Genomic DNA, 24,435 nt, shown 5'->3' on the forward strand with positions numbered 1-24,435 from the left:
TATTTATTTTCTATACATTAAAATTAAATAAGAAATGCTAACATTAATATAAATGTAACAGAATTCAAAGTGTCAGTTTTGTAGACAGCAATGAAGTTCGAGGAGCAGGATGATGAGCAAAGCAAAGGAACTGTTTGGTGCACAAGTTAAATCTTTTTCTGAGAGACACTGGGGTTGGCAACACAAGCAATATTTTGAGTGAACTCTATTTACTATGGCAGATTCCTGGGGTTTGTTGACTGCCTTTTATGGCAAATTCCTTTTTCGTTGTAGACTGCTGTCAATTATGTGGCATATTTGGAGTAGTGTTGACTGCCATTGTTAATGGCAAATCTCTTCTTCTGTAAACTGCAGGTCGTATGGCAGATCTATTCTTTGGTTGACTGCACTCTGATATGGCATGTTGTTTTGGTCTTGGACTGCGTCGAATGGCAGAAAATCGCCCGTTTTATAGAAATTTCTGACCAAGAGCATAAAAGGATTTATGTTTGCAAACAGGATGTACAGGGGGTTTAAATAGCCAGATGTTAGTTAAGTTCGGAGGTAAAGTCTTGTGAAGGGAAGTTAATTTCTCCATTTGACACAAAAGTGACAGCTGTATCTTCCTTTTTTGTAAAGAATATGAAAAAGCTAGATATGTTTCTCACGTTAAAATAATAATAACATTTCGATTCTCACATCACTCTCTTATCTTTAAAAATCACACTACATTTAAAAAGCACGATTTTTCATATTAATCAATGATAACATAGGGTTACTTTCTCTCTCAAAAATTAAAACAAAGTAAAAATAAAATAAGCTTAAACTATACATATAACTTGAAAAATCTCAATCAGGTGTGAGATTTACAATAATAAGAAATAAAAATTAAATTAATATTGATTACATAATAATAATAAACAATTAATAATGTTTACACGAGGCAGAAAAAGGCAATACAATTTACTTATCCTCTTGTGGAAAGTTGTTTTTGTTATCTTTGCTGTTCAGGAAGTTGTTCTTCTTTGTTGATTGCCGGTGACTCATCAGCACCTGGTTCCTACTTTGACACATGGGATTGAGTTGTCCTTTAGGTGACTTGTTTCTTGGCTAAGGTCAAAGTTCAAAGTTTCTTGAGTGTTGTCATTGAGAAAAATAGTGGTTTCATTGTCTTTGGGATTACTTGTTGTTTTATGATGAAAATTGCAGAAACATCATTGTTTATTTTTCCATCGAAGGCTTCGTAAATAATTATAAAAACGTTTAAAAAGTTAACAAGTTCTCCAAGAAAATAAACACATGGATATGTCAACCTCATGCATCTTAAGTTTGTAAGATGTCTTTGATATCTTTGTCCGGCTGATCTCAAGGTAGTATTATAATGATTACAAATTTAAAAGAAATACTCTTTCTCTCTTAATTCCTACTTCACGTACTCTATCTAACTTATTTAACTTTCAAAATTATTAATATTATATTTACATCTACATATGTTAACTGGAAGCAAGTTACTTTCTATTTTCCTATCTTAAACCACATCACTTAACTAGACTATATAAGTTTATAAAAAGGGAAAAATTAATATAATAGGATATCAATAATGATAAGATTCGATCTCCTTCACTGGATTGGAGTGAGGCAATATATGTGGAGACAAGAAGAATGTACCTTTCTCTCCCTTGTAAAGGTTATAAGTTTGAACGGTTAATGGGTTAATGATGCTATGTTGTCCGGCAGTGAGTATTTCTGTAATTTCCTTGCTTATAGCGATTTGTAAAGCTTGATCAAAGGTTGGGGTTTCTAGTGATATCATACGTTGATGAATTCTGATATGAACTCTGTTAAGGAACTGAATTTTGAGTCTCTTGTCTAGCTCCCTAGCTTGTATCCTTTGTATAATTGTTGTCTCTGCTGGGTCTGCTCCTACTTGCAAGATTTCTATCTCATAGGCAAAGAAGGTTAGCAATCAAGGTACTTTAATAAATTTTCCAACCGATAGCACTTTTTCCGTGAGTGACACATCTTCTGAAAACTACTCATTGAGGGAAATGGATTAAAAAAATCGTAGATTGGAGCAATCGTGAAGTTTACCAAAAATGGGCATTACAGTGGCAGGGAGTGAACACCAAATAAAAGACAAGAGAACAGATGACACAGTTCTCCTGCCTAACATTGTGTATTAACCTAATTTTTTTTTTGACCGCTGCTCTTCCTGAACTCATGTCAATTTTTGCACTGAACTTTTACTGCTCCCCTTGATAAACAAGTATCTGAATGACACCAACAAAACAAGATGAATCACGCCTTTCCTTCTTGAGAAGTCATGATCCTGACAACAATCCAGGTATATTGAATTTTGACTTACAGAGGGAATCTATTAATTCCTTGTCAGAAATGACCTAAGGTCTTATCTGCATGTGGGTGGTGGTCATGGAGGCATAGATGACATGTGTATTTACAATTAATCCGTTTATTAAGACAAAAGGGTAGTTAGAGAATTTTACAGAATGTTTTCCTTTGAGCACTGGTTCAAAAACTGTAAAGATAGTCTGAATATATATACGTTGTCTTGTTGACAGATCTTTCCTGGGGGACGATGAAGATAAACGATGTCAATGATGACAGCCCTGAAATAGTATTCGTGATTATGCTGGGTAGGTGGTTTTGCTGAACTTTCCAGTTGACGGCTGGAGAAAATGGCGATGTAAGAGAGGAGACTAGCGATTTCGATTTAGCCTGCACTCTTAGCAACACAATCTAAAGAATCTGCGCATTCGACCTTGAAATTCAGAGTGTTTATAGTTTTTCTCTCTCAAAATCTGCCTTTCCGATTGGTCTCTCCCCTGACTCCAGGTGAAAACGGAGTTTGGTTCGGGTCGCGAGAAATATCAGTTTCAGAAAGTCTACTTGACACGATCCTTTGACTGACCGGGAGATGTTAATAGAACCATGAAACCAGTTTGTATTTTACTCCAATATTGCCTCTTCTCTGATGTTTTAGAGTTTCAATGGCCTAGCGCGATATCTTTTGACTGTCAACCCTTTACCTTTTTCCAATTCTCTAACTTAGATCGATTGTATACAAGCGCTGGTGTCAAAGTTACATCTCTGCAGGTCGACATTCATCTAAGATTTATCATGTATGCGAGTTCTCGAGAGTCCTCGTTTATCTCTATGTCACGTTTGTTTTGAAAACTATAGTTTTTTTCTCTCTTTCTTACATAACTTTTGTTTTGTTTTTGTCTTAGAAATTTTTTTATAATCAACTCAGTTGATGCAATTTCAGACCTTGTCTGAAACCCCACATATTTATCAACTTGCCTCCAAATTGTAAACGCCATATCTCCCAGTTCAGCGTGCTTGTAGTAATTGACTCTTACTAATTTTATGCCTTTGTAAAATAGTTTAACTTTAATCAAGTAAATAGTTGTTATTTAACGTTTAAGTGCTTAGTGATGTGCATTATTTCTGGCACGCTGTTTCTGGACTTCCTCCTCCATCTCGAATCTGGCTATTCTCATACGTGACCACTCGCAGAAGACACACATATGAACATAACAGTCACGCTGGAGCCAATTCTGACTTGGAATTACCAGAGTCAATGGATTATCTGGTCTGCGAATGCCTATTGTTCTCTCTCTTAAAAAGTGGATGTAATAAACAAGTTTGCTGATAGGTGTGCTGCAATTGTTTGGGCTTTTAGTTTGTTTATATCTTAAGCAGAAAAGCATTGTATTATGTAAAATAGATGTTATAATATCAGTAATTGCATAAACAACTATATTTTATAAAGCTAATCTCAATATTCTTATTTAATACAAATTAGCTTAAAATAAATGAATGAAAACTAATAGTACTGTACATATAATACATAAAAATTAATTTTACATAAATTTATTTTATATAGTAAATGTTATGTTTAAAAAGCAACAGATAAATTCAGTTTATCTTGATAATTTCGAATCTAAGGAAATTTCATTAAATTATGTCAGTCAAGTAAATAATACACATTAAAAACACATAGTTACTTTTAAAAGTTTTAAAATTATTATGTTCATATCGAATTCAAGTCATTAATTATATACAAAAAATCAGACGTTTTAAAATTAAAATTTTATTATTATATTTTATCATCATTTCACAGAAAGAATTCGTAAAACATTAAATATTTAAAACTTTTTTATATTTACGAAATTCTTCATATGTTGTTGACATTGTAAAGAACTAATAAAAATTAAACAATCGACAAAAAAATCATTAAAATTGACAATAATCAAAGCCAAGGCTTTTTCTTATGACACCTATGCCAAACTTGAAAGTCTTTTATAATCCTTTGATCTTGTATTACTAACAAACACCTTATCTATTTCAAGTTTAAAAAACGTACACGTTAATGTGAGTTTGTATATGTTGTTGTACTTCTGTCACTGTCATTACAAGTATTGGGCATTTAATCATTGCTTTCAATGTATTTAGGAAAAGTGGACCTACTATCTTAAAAAAAGATCAAATGTAAACAACATAACATGTGACTTAATTACTGTAAAAATGTGTTCTACTCCTTGCTTATAAGATCAACTTGTTTATTCTTGGAGACAACTGCAGCTTTTCTTTCTGATAGTCAACATCGCTTTCAAGGCACTTTAATGCTGAGATAGGATGGACAATTCGAAAATTTAGATGAAAAAACATCCGGAGTCAGTGTCCATCTATCACATGCAAGCTGCACTAATTGGACATCTATTATGTGAGCGAATTATTTTATTAAGAGTTGATCCTGAAATAAGTTGTCACATATTCAAGCCTTTGCGATTAATTTCTGATCTTCACGCAGAACGAATCTTTTCCAGCGTTCCAAATCATTTTCTGGCACCTTTACAAACGCCTTTTGTTACCTTTATTACTAGGGTATTCGAAATTGCACCCATGAACAAAGCATGTTGGTATGTTTGCTAATGGCTAAATAACGAAATGCCTTAACGATTAAATGCTAACAAATAAATGCATTAATTAATAAACGATAGTGCCTAAATGACTAAAAATAAAAAGATTAAACGACTGAAAAATAAAATGCCATCTACCGTTTTCACATTGTAGCGGATTCCAAACGTTCGAAGCGCCCATAGCGGTCAATACAGTTATTTCCACCATTTTCCTGAATGCAGTTGGTGACCAGATAATCTATTGACTCTGATATTACTGACGTAGCCGCCGAGGTATCGTCATAACAGTCACACAGTAGATAACAGCATGTCGATGGGCTTGTGCAACACATGTCTTAAACTCGTATCGACGTATTTAGAAATGTAACGGATTTTCGTTGTTTGTATGCAAAAAGTGATGTTCAAAATTACAAAATAAAAATTAATCGAATCTACCAACAATGCTGCGTTAGGCATACGTGTACAGATAGAAACCACCGTATACTATTCAGCTCATAGTATGTCCGTCTTATGTCGAGTTCCAAAAATGTTCTAGTTTTGGAAAAGTTTTCTCGGAGAGATTGCTTGGATTCAAATTTCTTTGACTCCTGGGATGTTCGAACACCGAGTTATCACTGTAGTTTTAATAATAAAATTTTCTCGTAATTCATCAAAATTACTCCTTTCAAATCTTTTTTAATGTTTGAATTTTATATCGTACTGTACAATTGAAGTTTATTTTCCTGATTTCTTTAATTTCCCGTTCTAGTGCCTGGAAAGTTGAGCAAGAGGCTTTGCTAGCTTGTTCTTATTAGTTCTAAATGAGTAAATTAAAGTTATAATAAATAAATAAATTTCATAATGATTATTGGAACCAGGACGAAAAGTAAAACTCAGAGAAAAAATGTAAATAAAGAAAACTTTTTAATGTTGTCGCATAAGAAAGAAAATTTGAAAGTAAGATTAACAAGTGAATAAACTGCACAATTACACTAGATTACTACCACAGGAAAATTTGAAGCATTACCACCATGATAATGTATTTCATCATATATTATCACGGAGGCAATGCTCAAAATTTTCAAAAAACAAGCGCAGTCACCGAAAAAGGCTTTTCACTTACAGCAATAAGGTAAAACGTTAGAGCTTTTCTGAGCAGTATCAGTAAAGGATTTTAGGGCAAAATTTAAAAATTGAAGCATTTTTTGTGACGACGCTTGTTTTTCTAAGTTGTTATCATGTGACATTGTTTGATCCAAAACTTCCTGTTGTTGTAATATGGAATTGTTCAGTTTATTGACATGCTAACTTAACTGTCAAATCTGGTTCCAGTATTTTTTATGCCACAACTTTCAAAAGGTTCCTTTATTTTAATGTTTTCACTAAGCTTTAATTTTCGACCTAATTCCATCAGTTTTGTTATGGGATTTCAATTATTTTTCAGTCATCTATAACTTTATAAGACTTTTGTAGTAATTCTATATTTCGGGTCGAAACCGTTCTGGACCTGGAACTACTAGGAATAGTTTTACACCGCGTGTTGAGACCATGGGTGTCTGCATAAAATTTTTCACATAGCGACAAATAATTATATCAATAAATTTATAACATTCACAAAAAGTATAAAAGTTTATAAAATGAAAAGTCTCCTCCAGTTCATTCTGACACTTTATGAAAATAACAGTTTTATTGCGAAGTCGACCTTTATTAAAGGTTACTGGTCTCCTGAAATATACAGAAGGTTAAAAGCTTCCCTCTAGGGATGGCACAAGTAAAAAAATACATTTTATAAAAATACCGGGACAATGATTGTTAAATTCACAAAAAATGTAAAATACTATGCAATAAAAAGTTTTCTTCTGTTCTTTATTATATGAATATTATATTTTTTCTTGTGGAATCACTAAAAGGAAGTTTTTAACGTTTTGCATATCTGAGGTAGATAAGTGGCTCCCGAATAAAGTCCGACTCTGCCATAATACTTATTTTTATAAGGTGTGAGATAGGATAGAAGTAGACTTTTAATGTATAGTATTTTATATTTTTATGAATTTTACAATGTCGTCGTGGCATTTTTATCAAATAAACTTTTATTTATTTATTTAATTTTTGAGGCTTATCTTACAAGTAGATTATAGAATACGAAAAGACAGACAAAAGCTCTGATAGTTTTGGGTTTAAAGTTACATAACTTAATCACTGTTTACTACATTGCAGGGAGCGCAAGTACCTGTTTTACCTCTTCTGCGGAAGGCCATAATTGAGGCATTTTCAGTCAGAACTACTGACTTATTTTTTATTTTCTAGTTTTATGAACAGGGCTTTTCATGCAGGGATGGAGAGTTGGAAGTCGGTGTTGGGAGTCGGGAGTTGGAATCTAGAAATCGAATCTCTTTATGGAAGTCAAGAGTCGAGTCTATTTTTAAAACACACTGACTTGGGAGTCGGGAGTCAGGAGTCGTGTATTTTCTGCCGACTTCCCATCTCTGTTTTCATGAAAATCTTTATTTGTATTTCAACTTAAACTAAATGAAAATGTTTCAAAAGATTTAGGAATAATTAAATTAGTTTTGCATAGTTCAAAATTTATATTTTTACTGAGATCATAATTATTTGTTTTTATTGGTAATTTGATGACGTGTTTGGTATTCCTGGTCAGAAGACAAGAAGGATAAACGCTAAAATGAAAACTATATTTACAAGTTTGGTTATTATATCTATCAGTTGTTATGGTTAACATGAAAGGTCGAAGAGATGAAATGAGTTGAAAATAGGGCGTCTTAGTTTCACGTCTAGAAATTTATATCGTACACAAGATAAAATAAGGGTAAAGAATTTGGTGCAGCTCGGGTAAAGAATTTAAAAAGGAATAAAGGGGAGGGGGCGGGTTTAGGTTTTGCAGTAGTCTATATTTTTTTCGGGGTCTCAGAGAATGAGTATGAAATATTTGAAACAGATTGACAACAAGCTAAGAACTCAGAAACTGAAACGTTCTCAAAATGAATGAAATTTGACACGTTTCCCATTTTATGTATAAATAACAGACAGGAAAGTAAAATAGCACAATATATTATAAATAGTCTATATTTAAATAATTATACATGTGATTAACATTAATTAATTATAGTAGTGATTAACATTAATTAACATGTGATTAAAAGTAATTGCAAAACGTCATGTCGTATAATAGGTGGCTGACCAATAATATGCAAAAATTTAATAAATGGATACTATTTTATAAATACTAATTATTTTTAAATAAAATATTGAGAAGGACCACACAAGAACTAATGAGCTGTCGAAAAAGTTACCAAGCATAGATTAGCTTGCCTGGTTGCTTAGTGTTGCTGTTATCTCTCTCTTTGCAATATCTTTGCAATAGTGGGGAAAAAGCCGAATTTAGAAGTTTGGTAAGTGTAAAATCAACAAATTTAAATTAATATGCCTCAATGTGCTTAACTTATTATAATCTTATTTCGTCCACTAGTACGTATCTAGTAAAAGGACTTATTAAACTGGCTTTAAGGATACTGCAACTCAGTTTCACAGATTATAAAATTATTGTTTTATTTAATTTATCTGTACAGGTAAATTAAACAACAATAATAACATTTTACTACTCAGACACCTTATACCTCTGAGAAATTATTAATTTAATAATGCAAACGTTTTCCACCTGTTCCACAGGTCATCTTTAAGAAATTTTTTTTTGGAATGTTATCTCGTGCAGGATCGAATGTACATGCGCAAGATATTTCAAATTTTAAAAAACCGTTGGAACATTTCATGATTGACAAACACCTCATTTAATCAAGCATACAGCATATTTTCATCTTGTATAGAATATAGATATATATTATGTCAGCTTACATCCCTTATTATTTAGCGAATCAATGCGTTTACTTAATTAATTTTATTAATGTTTTTATTATTGTTTATATTTTATATTTTACATGGAATGTTCCAACGGTTTTTTAAAATTTGAAATATTTTGCGCATATACATTCGATCCTGCACGAGATAACATTCCAAAAGAAAAATTGCTTGAAGATGACCTGTGGAACAGGTGGAAAACGTTTGCATTATTAAATGAATAATTTTTCAGAGGTATAAGGTGTCTGAGTAGTAAAAAAAACAATAATAACAATAATTTTATAATCTGTGAAACTGAGTTGCAGTATCCTTAAAGCCAGTTTAATTAGTCCTGTTAATTGATACGTTCTAGTGGACGAAATAAGATTATAATTTAACAAATTTATTCAAAATTTAAGAAGTTTATACAGTAGTACATTTCGTGAATACTAAATTTTGTAAATTTCATTCAAATGGGTTCATTTGTCTTGTAGATAAGAATAATCAATATTGGCATTATAACATTGCATGCGTGGCTGAGCTGTAAACATAATATTTTTGTGTTAACAAAAAAATTTTTTTATACCAAAACATGCTTCTAAACTAAATATTTTTTCCACTTAATTTGATTATTTTTACTTTTCTGGCTGTTATAACAGAGGAAAAGTATGGCGATCCGGCAAAAAATGACGCTACATTTTTTATCTTATAACTCCTTGGAACGTCGCAAAATGCGAAAAAAACAACTTTATTGTAATTTCTATATGTATGGATGTTACTGTGTTTATGTGTGTGTGGGACACGATTTTCTTCGTCCTGTTTGAGGCTTAATTAATAACTCTTGTGCTTTTTGACGAAAAATTCTAAAATAATTTAGAAAGGTTTGTTTATCAGGGTGATTGATGGTATTAATGCAACAAGATACTCATGTGATATGTTTGGCGACATATTAAAAACAAAAGCACATTCAAACATAGATACTCATATGATTATATTTATATGATTTTATAAGGTTTGATACAGCAGTATGTGAGGAAAGACTTTTGTTGCGCTTACATATCGAAACTTTTTCGTTATCAGCGTAATTCCGATTAGACTCCTTACTCAATAAAGTAATAGTTATACGAAAACCTACTATTTTAGAAAAAAATCAGAAGGAAAAGCGTCTTAAAAATAAAATTATAAAAATGTTTAGGATAATTTTACATATTGACATTTCTACGTATAAAATATTTATAAACACAATGTCAAGTAAGAAAGGAATATTGCTGTTGTCTACAGGCCAATGAAATCAGACACGTATAAAAATTTAGCGCCTACGAACATCTTTAGATCTACAAAAAATTTATATAGTAACTCGTAAAGTTCTAATAATGTAAATTTATTTTTAAAAATTTATAGTTAAAGCAATATATAAACAAAGAATATTATATCATGCAAACTATTGATTTTTAATAATAAATTGAAATGTTTTTAATTGACATTACTAGAAAAGTAGTTAGGACCGTTTCTGTTAAGCTCTATATTAAATTAAAATATAATGTGAATTTAAAAATATTTAAAAATATAAAAAAAATATTAATAATTCTTTAATAAAGCGAAACAATTACTTTATAATGGAAAGTGTACGAGAAAGAATATTTTAAAATACCAAAAAATAAGTTCAAATTAATCTTCTGTCAAAACCTCTCGAAAATTCAGCTAAAATTAAAAATTGAAGTTATTCTGCCGTTATTTGTTAAAGAGGAATGTAAAATGTTTGTTCACTTGACTACTTCCGTCTGTGCTACTTTATGAATTGTTTGCATTTAAATCCAATTAATTTCCGTTTATTCAGTATACTACAAAAATAAATATCAAATTAAGGTGGCTTCTTCGGTAATTTTTAAAACTAAAATCTTAATTCAATTTGAATTGTTTTTCATATTCGTCCATTATACGCTTTGCGACAAACGAATAAAATAAGAAATATAATATTTCGGTTTTATTATCTAATTTAATAATTTAAACTTTTAGAATAAAGATATTTATATCCATTAAGGACACACAGAGGTGGGAATTTGGGAAAATTTGTACCTATTGTACAAGAAAGTCGAAAGTCGGTCCTATTGTCCTATACAAAGTTTTTTCAATTCATTTAATAATTGTATTTGCACGAGGGGGCCTGAAGACCCCTTGTTACAGGCTTTTATTTACCTCTAGTAGTTTTTGATATTCATTAATTCAGATTAATTAGTGTAGAAACAACTTCTTTTTGTTATAATTAGTAAATACAAGGTTCGTAACGAAGAATTTACAGTAAGTCTGCAAACAACCGGTGCTAACTGAAACTTAAAAAATGACATTTTTTGGAAAGATGGTCGTTCTTGGAAGATTGAATGTATTTAATTTATATATAAGAATTGTAAGAACCTTAAATATATTATAGAACGAATAAGTAATTATAATGAATCGTTACGTGCCGTGTTCAAAAACAGGATGTTGTCACCTGAACAAACCGAATGTGGAATTCCTGTTGTTGACAAAGTACAGATCTCTACGCAAGTAAATTCGATTAATTTTTCTCCATATTCTAGTTTCTAAAACATTTTTTAAGCTTTATTTCTGAGAAACAATTTTAAATACTAAATGAAAAATTTATGTGTATCCATTGTCAAATACGTTATTTCACTTATGTAATAAATCTGACAGTAATAATTATACGGGTTTCATATATGTTCTAATTATACGAGTTAGTAATTTGAAGGAAACCTCAGAAAACATTACATGGATAGTTGGTTGATTGATGAGGCGCGAACTTGTGGCTAACTACTAGTTTTCAGTGGTTTAGATACCGGGTCTATGGTGGATGCTGGACTTATAAACCTCTGTAGACGTTTTTATAGAGATATACAGTAAAAATGTGACGTCTTTCTTTCTAATGAATGTGATTTCGTTTCTTAAAAACAGTTTAATACTTATCAATGTAAAGGTAATGGAATTTCATAATTAAATTTTCAAAATACTAAAATTCAAGTATAGAATTTCAAGAAGAAACCATCAAATCTGTTATTTTAAAAGCTGTTTGAAATGTATGTAAAATTTTTTATATACAAATCGTTTCTTGTTGATTATATCTCATTTTCATTTTTTAAAACAATAAAATTATGAAACGAATTAAACTAAATAATTTTACGACATTTAAATATTTAAGAAAGATAATTTTTAAAATACAAATTTTAAAAGAAAAATCTAAATTCAGTTATTGCTAAGGCATAAAAATTGTTTAGACTTCTCTATAAAATCTATTAAATGAAATGATTTTATTGGTGGGAATTAATAAGACAAATAAAATTCTATTGGTGAACAGTTGTTATCTACAAAAGTATTAATATTCTGACGTCAGTCAGTTACGTAAACTGGAACATTATAAAAGTCAGAAATAAAATAACTTAGAAAATACATTCAATCAGTTTCCTTTACTGTTCGTTGTGAAAATCGATTGCGTTGAAGATGAAATTCGTATTGATTTTCCTGTTCGGATTTATCGGTATGTAAAATTTCGTTTATTCTTTATGCGTGTGTATTGATTATACGTGTATGGGTATTTGACAATGAAAATGTATATCATACCTATTTTCATTACAACTGTATTGTCTTTCTTAGATTTGCGTATTTTATTGGTAAATTATAAAGATTTTTTCTCATTTCAACAAAAAATGTTAGTGCAAAAATCAATTGTTTGATAACTGATTGTCCAGTTAGAAAAATACAATTTGTAATTTCGTATTTTATCAATTGTTTAATTATTGTTCAATGAGTCATTATCAGTTATTGTCAAAAATCAAGTGTTAAGTAATGAAGTACATGTTTGAACAGTTATTGGCGCAATTTGAGCATCTGACATTGATCATAGGGATAAGGGTAATTAATTATATTCTTAACAGAAAACTATACTAAGTTATTTAGTGTTTCGATAAAAAATTGATGCAGATTGTAAGTGTTAAATTGTTATCAGTTAAGGGGGGCATTGTTGAGTAACTGTCGTTGCTGGTGACTTTTTGCCAGAGAAATTGCTAACACTATTTTATAGTAAACTACTGAGTTCTTTACTTAATTTGCGACCTAAATTGGTACGTCCTTGCTCTTGTGTCATTCTGTGTTATTATTAGTTTTACTTTTCCGGAAACATTTCCACGTACTCCTCCAGGAGCGTTAAACCACACCCAAGAAGAACGGAAGTGAACTAAACATCATCGTTCACCGAGTGATCCGAGTGCAAAATATCCATAATTAGAACATTATTTTAAGAGATAATGTCTTCCGGATTCAGATAGAGAATAACCTCATCCTTACGACAATATTTGGACACTTCTTTGAGTGCAGTAATGATGCAGTTGACGTGTATCGAAAATAGGCTCGCAAATTTGGAAATGGCTAACCAGTCAACCTTGTCCTTGGTAAGGAAACTGGAAACTGACTTTGCTAAAGTGTGTTCACGACTAGACAAACTGGAACAGCAACAACAATCTCCTTTGGATGACATTGGCGAGTTACACTCCTTTGCCTATGATAGACAAGTTAATGCTTCCAACAGAAGAAATTTAATGTTGTTTAATTATAGTATTCCGCACGAGTTGGACATGAAGGATCATATTGTTAATCTATTATCTAAGGAATTGGATGCGGCTGATCCATCGGAGCATAATATTGTCGGTATTTCCCGTTTGCGGGATAAAGCTTGGGAATTCTATTGCATCCAATTGTCGTCCTGGAAATGTCGAAAAATCATTTATTGCAAAAATTTCGGACGAAAATTCAACGAGAGAGTAGGGAAAGACCGGTGAAGTTTAGGCTGGCAACAGATCTTTCGTTTAATTTGCGTGTTCGCCGTAAATACCTGGTTACTTTTTTAAAAGACAACCGGGAAGCTGATTGTCGTGTTTTTTTCGAGACGACGTATTGTATGTTGACGATAAGAAATTTACGTATTCAATCTCGGGCCATCGATTAATAAAAGTTCCTCTCACTTTTTTTTTATTTTAAATTTTCCTTCCCGCAAAGGAGATGGTTTGGAGAGACTTTCAACTCCATCGCGTCCTGTCCAGTCTAGTTCGGGTTGTTTCGGACTCGTTCGAATTATCCAATTCTTAGATAATAGATTAACAATATGATCCTTCATGTCCAACTGGACGTTTTCTGGAATTGCTGTGGGTTTAGCACCAAGTGCTCACTGTTGGCTTATATGATTAAAAAACCAGATTTAATTTGTTTGGCCCTTGTTGAGACCTGGTTTCAATAAAAGGCAATTTTCTTGTTAAGTTTCTTCCAGTTAATTGGGAGTATTTTAAGATTCCAGCTGAAAAACCATTGGGCCTGGGTAGACCCCATGGAATTTTGTTCTTTTTTGATGAAGTTAGAGGGCCCTTCGAGTTATTGGAAACTCACCCTGATTTGATGGCGATTGGTTTACCACATTACTCGGCTTCCAAACCTAGGGGTATCTTGGTGTTAGCAGTATATGCTAGTTCGCTAAGGCAGCAAGTCTTACATTTAGATTTGTTTACTTTTATTTTGAATTCTTTGTCGTCGTATTACCACGGAATTGTGATAATGGGCGATTTTAACGTCCAAAATTGATTCGCATTTGAATGTAGCTTTTCTTAACATTTTTGACATCAGACGGTCAAAGGATTTAAAAATCGATACGGTTGGGAGACAGTTTCTGCGTTGGTTGATTGAAAACGATTTCATTCTCCTTAATGATCGTAGAAAGGGAGACTTTCCAGGTAAATCAACTTTTTTGTCGAAAGTGGGTAGCTCAGTTATAAACTTTATAGTCATTTCTCAGAATCTGGTTCACATGGTCGAATCCCTTCGTGTTGAATCTTTTTCATCTTCTGATCATTTTCCAGTGGAATTGTTGACCAGAAACAGATTTTCCTTCGTTGATTGGCCTCATTGCATCAAGACTCGTTTAGTTTGGAATGATTCTAAAGTAGAATCCTTTGGTCATGTAGTATCGCAGAGTTTCCAGAATATAAACTTTGATTCTGAGCTCGTTGATGATTCTTATGGTTTAATTATATCCGAGCTATGCTCTATAGCAAGAAATCTAAATGTGTTAATTGATGGTGCTGAACCTTACTGGAGGTCTCGTCCTCCTTGGTTTGATAAGTCTTGCTACATCCAGAAGCGAGCGAGGAATGTTGCTCTGGGCAAGTTTTGCAGATCAAATAGATCAGGCTTCCTTTTTAAATTTGAAACAACAATATAATTCACTTATAAGGGCGAAAAGAAGAAGTATTTTTGTAATTATGCCTTTCAGTTGACTGGGATTTGGGACTCTAGGACCTTTCCGTATCGGGTTGATCGTTTTCATCAGTCAGGAGCATACCAGACCAGGAGATTGCTCTGACCGACAGGTTTATTTATTATCAACAGTTACTTAGTTTGAATACGTCGAATTTACCTCCGAACCCGTCACTACGATAGCTTCTCTTGTTGTTGACCCTATCTTAGACCTTCCTATCTCTGATTCAGAGGTGAATACAGCAATTCAAAATATATCGAGTTCGCTCTGTTTCCGGGTGGACAATGTTTAACCATCTTTAATTGTTCACTCTAGGGATACTTTGGTTCCTTACTTGGCTAAGTTATTTAATTGGGTTTATGACACTGCTAAACTTCGGAAATCGTGGTTGAAGGTAAAGATAAAAGTTATCCATAAAAAAGATCAAACAGGTGAGCCCACTAACTTTTGACCAATTTCGGTGTTACCAGTAGCTCGGAAAATTTTTACATCTATTCAGTCTAATAGATTGAGTAGTTGGTTAAGAGAGGGGAATTTCAATCAACTAGAGCAATTCGCTTTCCAACTTCGAAAAAGTACTTTGAGCACTATTCTGATTCTCCACTCCACTATTTGTAGACAATTTTCAAAGAAAAGACAACATTTACTTGCAGCCTTAATAGACTACGAAAAGCCGTTGACAGTGTTCTGAAGATTTTGTTATCTAAATTAAAAGTGCTTGGGATCTCTGACAAGTTTACTGATATTATTCAATGTTTATTTTCAAGACTGAATGAAAGGATTTTCACTAGTGTTGGGTTTACTGATAGTTTTTCATTAGATAAGGGTTTACCACGGTGATTCCTTAAGTCCGATATTGTTTATTTGCTACTTTAATGATATGGTACAAGTTTTTGATGATTTAAGTAAATATTCCATTTCTCTGAGTGATTACGAACTACATTTACTCCAATTTGCCGATGATACAGTAGTGTTAGTCACTATCCCGATCTATTTACAAAGGAAATTGGACAGGTTATATAATTATTCTTCTACTTTGGGTTTGCGTATTAATTTATTCAAGTAGAAAATAATAATTATTATACATGATAGAAGGCTGAGAAGGGCTGATTAGTTTTTTCTTAAATGGAAGAGGAATGGGTATTGTTAATGAAGTTATATATTTGGAGATTCGTTTCTCAGCTACTGGCTCGTTCTCAAATTACATTTCTTACGTGAAAGGCAAAGCATTTTCTAAAATAAATGTTGTAATAGATATTTTGAAACGGGTTAATAACAATCACATGGCTTTGTGTAAGAAATTTCCTGCTTCTCTATTTACTTCGAGTTGGTCTTACGGTCTGCCTTTTTGAGAGCTTTTTTGTTTTGAAGACATCGACTCTATAAAACTGATGTTCTTTCGTCATCTTTTTGGCCTTGAGAGATCGATCCCATCGTATGCAATTAGATCTGAATCGGGCCTTTACTTTCCCCGGAAACGTTTTGTTAAATTAACCTTAAATTTGCTGAGAAACATAATCTCTGACCCATCATCTTCGGAATGTGAGACTTATTTTACCTTGAAGAAGTTTTCTTCGACCAGATCACTGAAATATTGTTGGTTCACTAAACTGGAAGGTCTATTTAATAGAATAAGTATCTCACTCTCCTTAATAGATTCATCCCCGGATGTTTTGAAATATTATACAATAATAATTATTACAAGAGTTTTACAATCTTTTCTTGAGAGAAAAAGTTGACAGGGTCCTCAAGTACTATCCATGGTATCCAGAAATATTAGACAACAATTGGTGTTTTTACATTTATTATCAGCGGTTACTGTTTATTACTAAAAAAACGATCATACAGATTCTCCTAAATAAGTTTTGTTTAACATGGAAACACTTGTGTATTGATCTACGTACACCAGATATGTGTCCGTATTGTAAGAAAGGAAATGCGACCTCAAATCACTACATGTTTGACTGTGAGGATATTCAATATTTGTGTTTATCAACACTTTCTAATAAAGTTATTAGTAAAGATCTAGCAGATAGAATTCATGGACTATTCTCTGTCAACGACTCAGTCGAGTCCATTTGATTTAAATATAATTTATTAACTAAAAAAATTAATGTTATCTCTCCTAAAATTAATTTTATGTATCGAGTTTTCAAATAAATAAATAAATAAATAAATAATTATCAATTAAGCTGTTCGTAATATAAGACACTACATACCATTATGTAGAATTTAATGACGTTTTTATAACTTACTCGAAGGAAAACAGTCAATCGAGCAGGAAAAATGTACTAGAAGAAGGAATAAGTTCAAACTATCAAGAATTATATAAGAAAACTTAATACACTGACAGAAAATAAAATCCCAACGCCAAGAAAAAATTAGTTTAGAGGAATGAAATTCAGGCAAAACATATGTCTAAGTAACAGATTTATTTGATTAAATTTTTAATGTCACAGGCTAAAGTACGTGCAAGAAGATCAATTTCAAATGTAAAATGGTGGCACATTAATAACTGCTGCACTCGCCACGATTTTCAATGCAAGTGTGCAAACCTGCATTCATTGTGTTGTACAGGTGCTGTATGTCATTTTGTGGCATGGAGTTTTATGCCTCTTGCAGTTAGTCAGTCAAATCAGCAACAGTTAATGCTGGTTGTGGGTGACGCTGAGTTTGTTGTCCAATAATGTCCCATACGTTCTCTATGAGAGAAAGATCTAGTGATCGCGCAGGCCAAGGCAACATGTCGACACTCTGTAGTGCACGTTGAGTGACAGCAGAGGTATGAGGACGAGCGTTATCCTGTTGGAAAACTCCCCCTTGAATATTGCTCATTAATGGCAGTACAACCAGTTCAATCACCAGTCTGACATAAAAGTTTGCTGGCAAGGTGCTTGGGATAACGACGAAAGTGATCCCGCTGTCATAGGAAATCACTCCCCAGACACTTGGTGTAGGTCCAGTGTGTCTACACCGCAGACAGCTTGGTTCCAAGTGCTCACCTGGCATCTTTCTAATCAACATATGGCAATAACTGGTACCAAGACAGAAACAGCTCTTACCTGAAAACACAATAGATCTCCACTCCGCTCTCCAATGAGATCTTGTTCGACACCACTGAAATCGCAGATGGCAGTGATTTGGAGTTAGTAAAATGAACGCCACAGGGCGTCTGGCTTGGAGCTGTCTCTCAAGTAATCGATTTGATACAGTTCGCTGGGTCACTTTGGCGCCAACAGAAGCTTTGATTTCTGCTGCAGATGCAGTACGATGCGCCACAGCCGTGCATCGAATACGGCGGTCTTCCCTCTCAGTAGTGGTCGATGTGTTGCCAGACCCAGGACTTCTTGACACAGCACCTTCCCGTGACCACAGCTGCCAACAATCATGCACAGAGGTTACATCCCTGCCAAGTCTTTCTGCAATAGTGCAGAATGAAAATCCACCTTCCCGTTTCTCTATTACACGGTCTCGTTCAAACTCAATAAGCTGCTGATCTGCCTTCTTCGTCTCGTTAAAGGCATTCTTGACTTGAACCTTAACTCACAACGTTCAATCCGGACGATAAATAACGCTCAACAAGTTTACATCATGTATTTACAGCAAACGTGATTTGCATGTTCATAGTGGCGCTACTCGCATTACTCTTATTCGTCTAGCGCGAAATTTGAATGGACGTCATCTTTCAGATATGAAAACACGCCTACCAAGTTTCGTTTATCTAGCACAACTCTATCTTGGTGTTGGGATTTTATTTTCCACCAGTATATATGTAAACATCAATATATCATAACATTTGCATTAACTTCTGAATAACTTATTTATTGCTTATGTTTTCATATGCTTTCGTGATTATATATAATTATTATACTTTTATTTTCGTAGGAATTAATATCGCTATGCCGCAGGACCAACCCAATGTAAGTTAAGTTTATTCTATGTGTATTCAAACCTCTAAACAGCAGCCATTCACTACAACAGTAGACTGTAAAAAAATCATTAGTTGTTTAGAAGTTATTTTGTCTATATTTCAAAAAGTAACGTTTCTAAAGAATGACCGCTGTTTAGAAGTGTCCGTTATTGGAGGTTCTATAGTATTGGAGATTTTGTTATTATTAATACAAATGTGAGAAACCGGTCTTGACGAAATTTGGTGTGAGAATTGATTTTTCGTCTTTCGAAAATTTTTTCCAATTTTATTACCGGAGAATGACTGAAGCTCTCATCCCGGAGTCGTTTCCTTTCCAGGATAATCATCGAATGTGTCACTAAAGTAGGGTAGAGGGCGCCACCGCGATTTTGGCGCGCTGACCGAACTTCGCTTTTGGACGCTGTCAAGGAGAGACGTTTTTCTTTTTGTTCCGTGCCGACCTCACCTGCTGTAAATAGTACTGCTGTATCTATCTAGCAAACGCGACGAATAAAGTAAGATATTTTGCAAGGATCAGTGTCTCCGTTAATCTTCACGAAAGAATAAAGGACTCGGGACACGCGGCCAGGATCGAAGCGATCGTCGTCCAAGGTAGGGCCAAATACGAACCAATTCTACCGAAACACGCCGACGAATTTTAGCCACATCGCTAAACTGGTGACCCGAACCTGATCCAAAAAAAAACTCGAAGACAGAAATGGAGGTGAGAACCGTTAGGCCTAATCCTGAACATAGGACTGACATATGCCTGGCCCGTGTTGCCGTCAAGGTGCCGCCATTTTGGAAGCCAGATCCTCGCATTTGGTTCCTTCAGATAGAGGCCCAATTTCGGAACGCCAGAATATCGTCGGATCAAACGAACTTCGATACTGTCGTTAGTTGCATCGACGCGGAAATCCTCACGCAAGTTTCGGACATTTTACTCAATCTGCCTTCGTCGGGGAAATACGAACTTATCAAAGAACGATTGATCTCCGCTTTCGCGGACAGTGAGATCCAGCGAACTAAGAAACTATTGACAGACATGGAACTCGGCGACCGTAAACCTGCACAACTACTCTGTGAAATGCGCAATCTGGCCGACAAAAAAATCGGCGAGAATTTTTTGAAGACTCTGTGGCTTCAGCGCCTACCGATCAACATGAGAAGCATCCAGTCGGTTAGTAGTGATGAACTATCAAAATTAGCCGCTATGGCCGACCAAATTTGAGAACTCAGCCCTGGACCAACAACAGCACAGCTTGCCCCCGTAACATCAAGAAGCACAAACTGTAGGGAGCCACTTCCTGCCTTGGAAACCCTGCAAAAGCAAATATAGGAACTGTCACTGAAGGTAGCCGCACTTAACGAGCAAATATATCCATGTGCGAAACAAAGAAACACTCGATCCAGATCAAGAGAGAGATGAAACAGTCGACGAGCTCCTAGCCGCAATATCTGTTACTACCACGCCACATTCGGGAGAAATGCCTACAAATGTCGGCAACCATGCGAATTCCAAAAACAAAAGGTCGCAGTTGAGGAAGCGGAAAACTGATCCCCCTGACTCTCTTTGGAGACAGGGACACCTGGGATTAAGCTGAGTCGCCTTTATATAAGTGACAAGGATACAGCAACCCTGTACCTCGTGGACACGGGAGCAGACATTTCTGTTATACTCCCATCCCCACAAGAATGGCGGAACTACAACAAGCTCAAGCTTTTCGCAGCCAAAGGTTCGACAATCAAGACTTAAGGCCGAAAGTTACTTAACCTAGATCTTGGATTTCGACGAAACTTTCCGTGGGTATTCGTCATAGCCGATGTGCAGAGGCCGATTATTGGCGTGGACTTTTTGTCTCATTTCAACCTGCTGGTCGATCGCAGCCGCCGTCGGCTCATTGATGGGATTACGAATCTTCACACGAGCGCCAAATTCCTTCCTTATGACACATCCCGAATCCAAGTACTGAAAGACGCCTGTATATACCAAAAATCCTTGGTGAATATCCTGACTTAGTGCGATCATCAATCACCAACACCAAGGTCAAGGAATACAACATCGTACATTTCATCGAAACCAAGGGCCCACCTGTGTTCGCCAGACCACGGAGACTCTCGGCAGACCTCTAAACTAAAGGCAGCCCGGAAGGAATTCGAATTTATGCTTCAACAGGGCCTATGCGACCTTCAAAAAGCAGCTAGGCCAGTCTGCTACACCTGACACAGAAAAGGTCAGGAGATTGGAGACCGTGCGGTGATTACAGAGCATTCAACAGCGTTACCATTCTGGATAGATATCCAATTTCATTCCTTACAGATTGCAACTACATTCTACACACTATGAAGATCTTTTCATCGATAGACCTTTAACGCGCTTACCAGCAAATACCCGTATACGAACCCGAAATTCCTAAAACCGCTATCATTACTCTCTTTGGCCTGTTCGAATTTCCTTTCATGACTTTCGGACTACGAAATGCAGCTCAAACCTCTTAGCGGTTAATGAACATGGTGCTCACCGGTCTTGACTTCATTTTCTGTTATCTAGACGACATTCTTGTCGCTTCGCCAGATGAAGAAACGCATCAACGACATCTTCGCACTCTCTTTAGCATATTAAACGAGTACGGGCTGTGTATCAACTCGGCTAAGTGTACCTTTGATGCCACATCTATACAATTCCTAGGATACACGATAACGCCAGAAGGCTTGCGTCCTCTACAATCGAAAGTGGACTGCATTCAAAATTTCCCTCGACCAGAGACAGATAAACTTCGACGATTTGATATTCGAATGAAATTGGATATCTATGCACTGCGACGATTTCTTGGAATGATAAACTTTTATCACACGTTCATTCAAGGATGCGCTACGTTGCAGGTTTCTCTTAACGCCATGTTAATCGGCCATGCCAAAAGCAGCACCAAACCTCTCGTCTTGTCAGAAGAAGCAAACAACGCCTTCAACAACTGTAAATTTGCTTAGCAAAGAATTTTAGGAAAAATAGGAAATGTTTATACTATATGTATGACGTAATGTTACAAGTTATATCTGCATACTCAAACTACAGGGTGTCCGTAAAGTCTCTTTACCATTTCAAAAATTTATTACAAATGCAATTGATAAGATATTTTATTCAAATTTGTTCTATTGTATTCAGCGTTTATTGAAGTTTTTTTTTACCTCATTTAACAGACTTCTACATCGGCACCATTAGTTTCACAAAGCACATCAAGACGGTACTCAATTTATTGCCATGTTCGCTGTAGCATAGCCTCATCAATTGTGGCAATGGCATCAGTTTAATCCTTTGCTTTAGGTCAGTAATGTCCCGTATCTTTGTTCGATAAACGATATCTTTAACATAGCCTCGTAGAAAGAAGACCAGGGGAGTGATATCTGGTGGCCAAGGAATTGGCCCATCCCTTCCAATCCACCGGTCTGGAAATGTTTGATTGAGGAAAATGTGATTAAAAACTTTAATAAACGCTAAATACAATAAAACAAATCTGAGTAAAATATCTTATCAATTGCATTTGTAATAAATTTTTGAAATGGTAAAGAGACTTTATGGATACCCTGTATTGTGATAAACCTCAGATATTTTATGCTAGTACTTAAAAATAGTATAAATCACCTTTTATCTTTTGAACAATGACAGAAGTATAATTCCCATATGTATGTAAAGAACTAAATTTAAATTTTATATAAAAAATAATTTTAGTGTGTTGTTTAGCTTCTGATAATTTAATTATAATGAAATAATGTGGACATTTCAATCTTTGAATAATTTATTAATTTATAACACTTTTTATCGCTGTTACCAGATAAATTAGCTGACGGGTTCTTTGAACGATGTTTCTGGCACTCATAATTTACAAAGTTAATTAATGTCGTGAGTGGTGTCATCTTTCATAAACTCTTTTCTAACCTTTGTATCCGGTAATTTCTTTACTGTCCAAAAAACAAACGTTTTCGGCTTCACTCGAGGTCTGCTTCAGGTTAATCGAACAAAAGAACAAACGAGAACTGGCTTCCAAATTATTTGAATTAATCCTCGAGGAACTTTTAGTTTTAAAATATATTCGAACCTAATTTTGAATATAGGCGTGCGCTATGTAGCGTTGCTGTTTTCGTATTCTTCGCATACGTAACGCCATGCGTATGAAAGGGCGTTGCCGGTAGTCAGATTGGTAGATTGGGTGGTATCATCTTTTATGACCTTAAACATTAAAGTTTTAAGTATTATTATTACTATTTATGATGTAAAGAAAAATGCATATTTTTGGGGTAGGAGTGAGTTTATAAAGAAACACTAATAACGTGTAGAACTTTCGTTAAACTTGACCCGACTCGACACTCACTTTTTCTTATATCTCTCTATCCCATGTACAATTAAGTACTATTGTCTTATAGCATCAATGCCTGATATATAAAAATAAACCTGCAAAGTTTTCAAATTTTTATCATGCATACATTCAGAAATTTGAATCGATGATTTTACAGTTTTGTTTTCCATGAGTGTGAATACGTCAAAAAATGCAAACATAATGGAACCACAATTTGACATTGTTTTTCTATGTTATATTGTATAACAGTAGGGAAGTAAAAACTTTAATTTTAAAAAAACATACAAATGTTTTCTCTTCTTGCTTTCTAAGTTTTTTTACGATGTTTTTTATTTGCAAAGAATCTTTTTATAATAAGTGTTTTTTACAAAGGAGTTCTGTTCTACTCTTTATGTAAATGTGAGATGATACAAGGAAAAATTGTTAAACATATTTGTTAGTTTTGAAATTAATTTAATAATATGTTATATAATCTGGAGTAACAATAAAATTATTTTGTTTAAAAACTTTACTTAGTAATTAAATTATTTTTGTAATATATCAAAATATAATCAAGTATACATTTATGATTTTATTTTATGCAGCAACCTCCACCGCAAGCCGTAAGTTATTTGTAATTTTGTGTATTTATGATATTTTATTTGTTGTGGAACTGTAAAGTATAATTTAGTTAAACTCAGAAAATACACTATTGTTAAATTTTTCATAATCAGATTTTACATGTGATAAGTACTTGTTGATTAATATGTAATAATAAAGAATTATATTTCGGAATGACTATAAGATTCAGAAATAAACGTTGTAATTTATGTAATACAACTGAACACTATTGTGTCCTTAGAGTAGATATATTATTACCGGTAAAAGTATTATCTTTGAACTTCAGTAAAATAAAACCATTATTGACAAGACTATGTTTCGTCTCTAAAATCGCGCTGCTGTCAACGGCTGCACACCTTACAGATATGAAAAGTACGTGTCAGAAGTGGAACAGAGTATTTGGTGCACAAATCAAGCGCACACAAAATAAACCAGACTTGTAGGTAGTGTGGGGACCGAAAGCCGGGTCAAAAGAAAATAGCGAAATGCTGAAACTGTTTTTAAAAATAGGCGCGAGTGCGAGATTTG

General features: G+C 34.0%; 1 protein-coding gene across 1 annotated transcript; it reads left to right on the top strand.

The window, feature by feature from the left end:
• The first annotated feature begins 19,673 nt into the window (after positions 1-19,673).
• On the top strand, positions 19,674-20,186 carry LOC136968965 (uncharacterized). Its single transcript, XM_067263040.1, has one exon. It carries the CDS (start codon positions 19,674-19,676, stop codon positions 20,184-20,186), a length of 513 nt encoding a protein of 170 aa, XP_067119141.1.
• Positions 20,187-24,435: the final 4,249 nt, after the last annotated feature.

The sequence above is a fragment of the Centruroides vittatus genome, unplaced genomic scaffold, assembly GCF_030686945.1.
Source record: "Centruroides vittatus isolate TY-2023 unplaced genomic scaffold, ASM3068694v2 contig_166, whole genome shotgun sequence".
NCBI classification, from domain to species: domain Eukaryota; kingdom Metazoa; phylum Arthropoda; class Arachnida; order Scorpiones; family Buthidae; genus Centruroides; species Centruroides vittatus.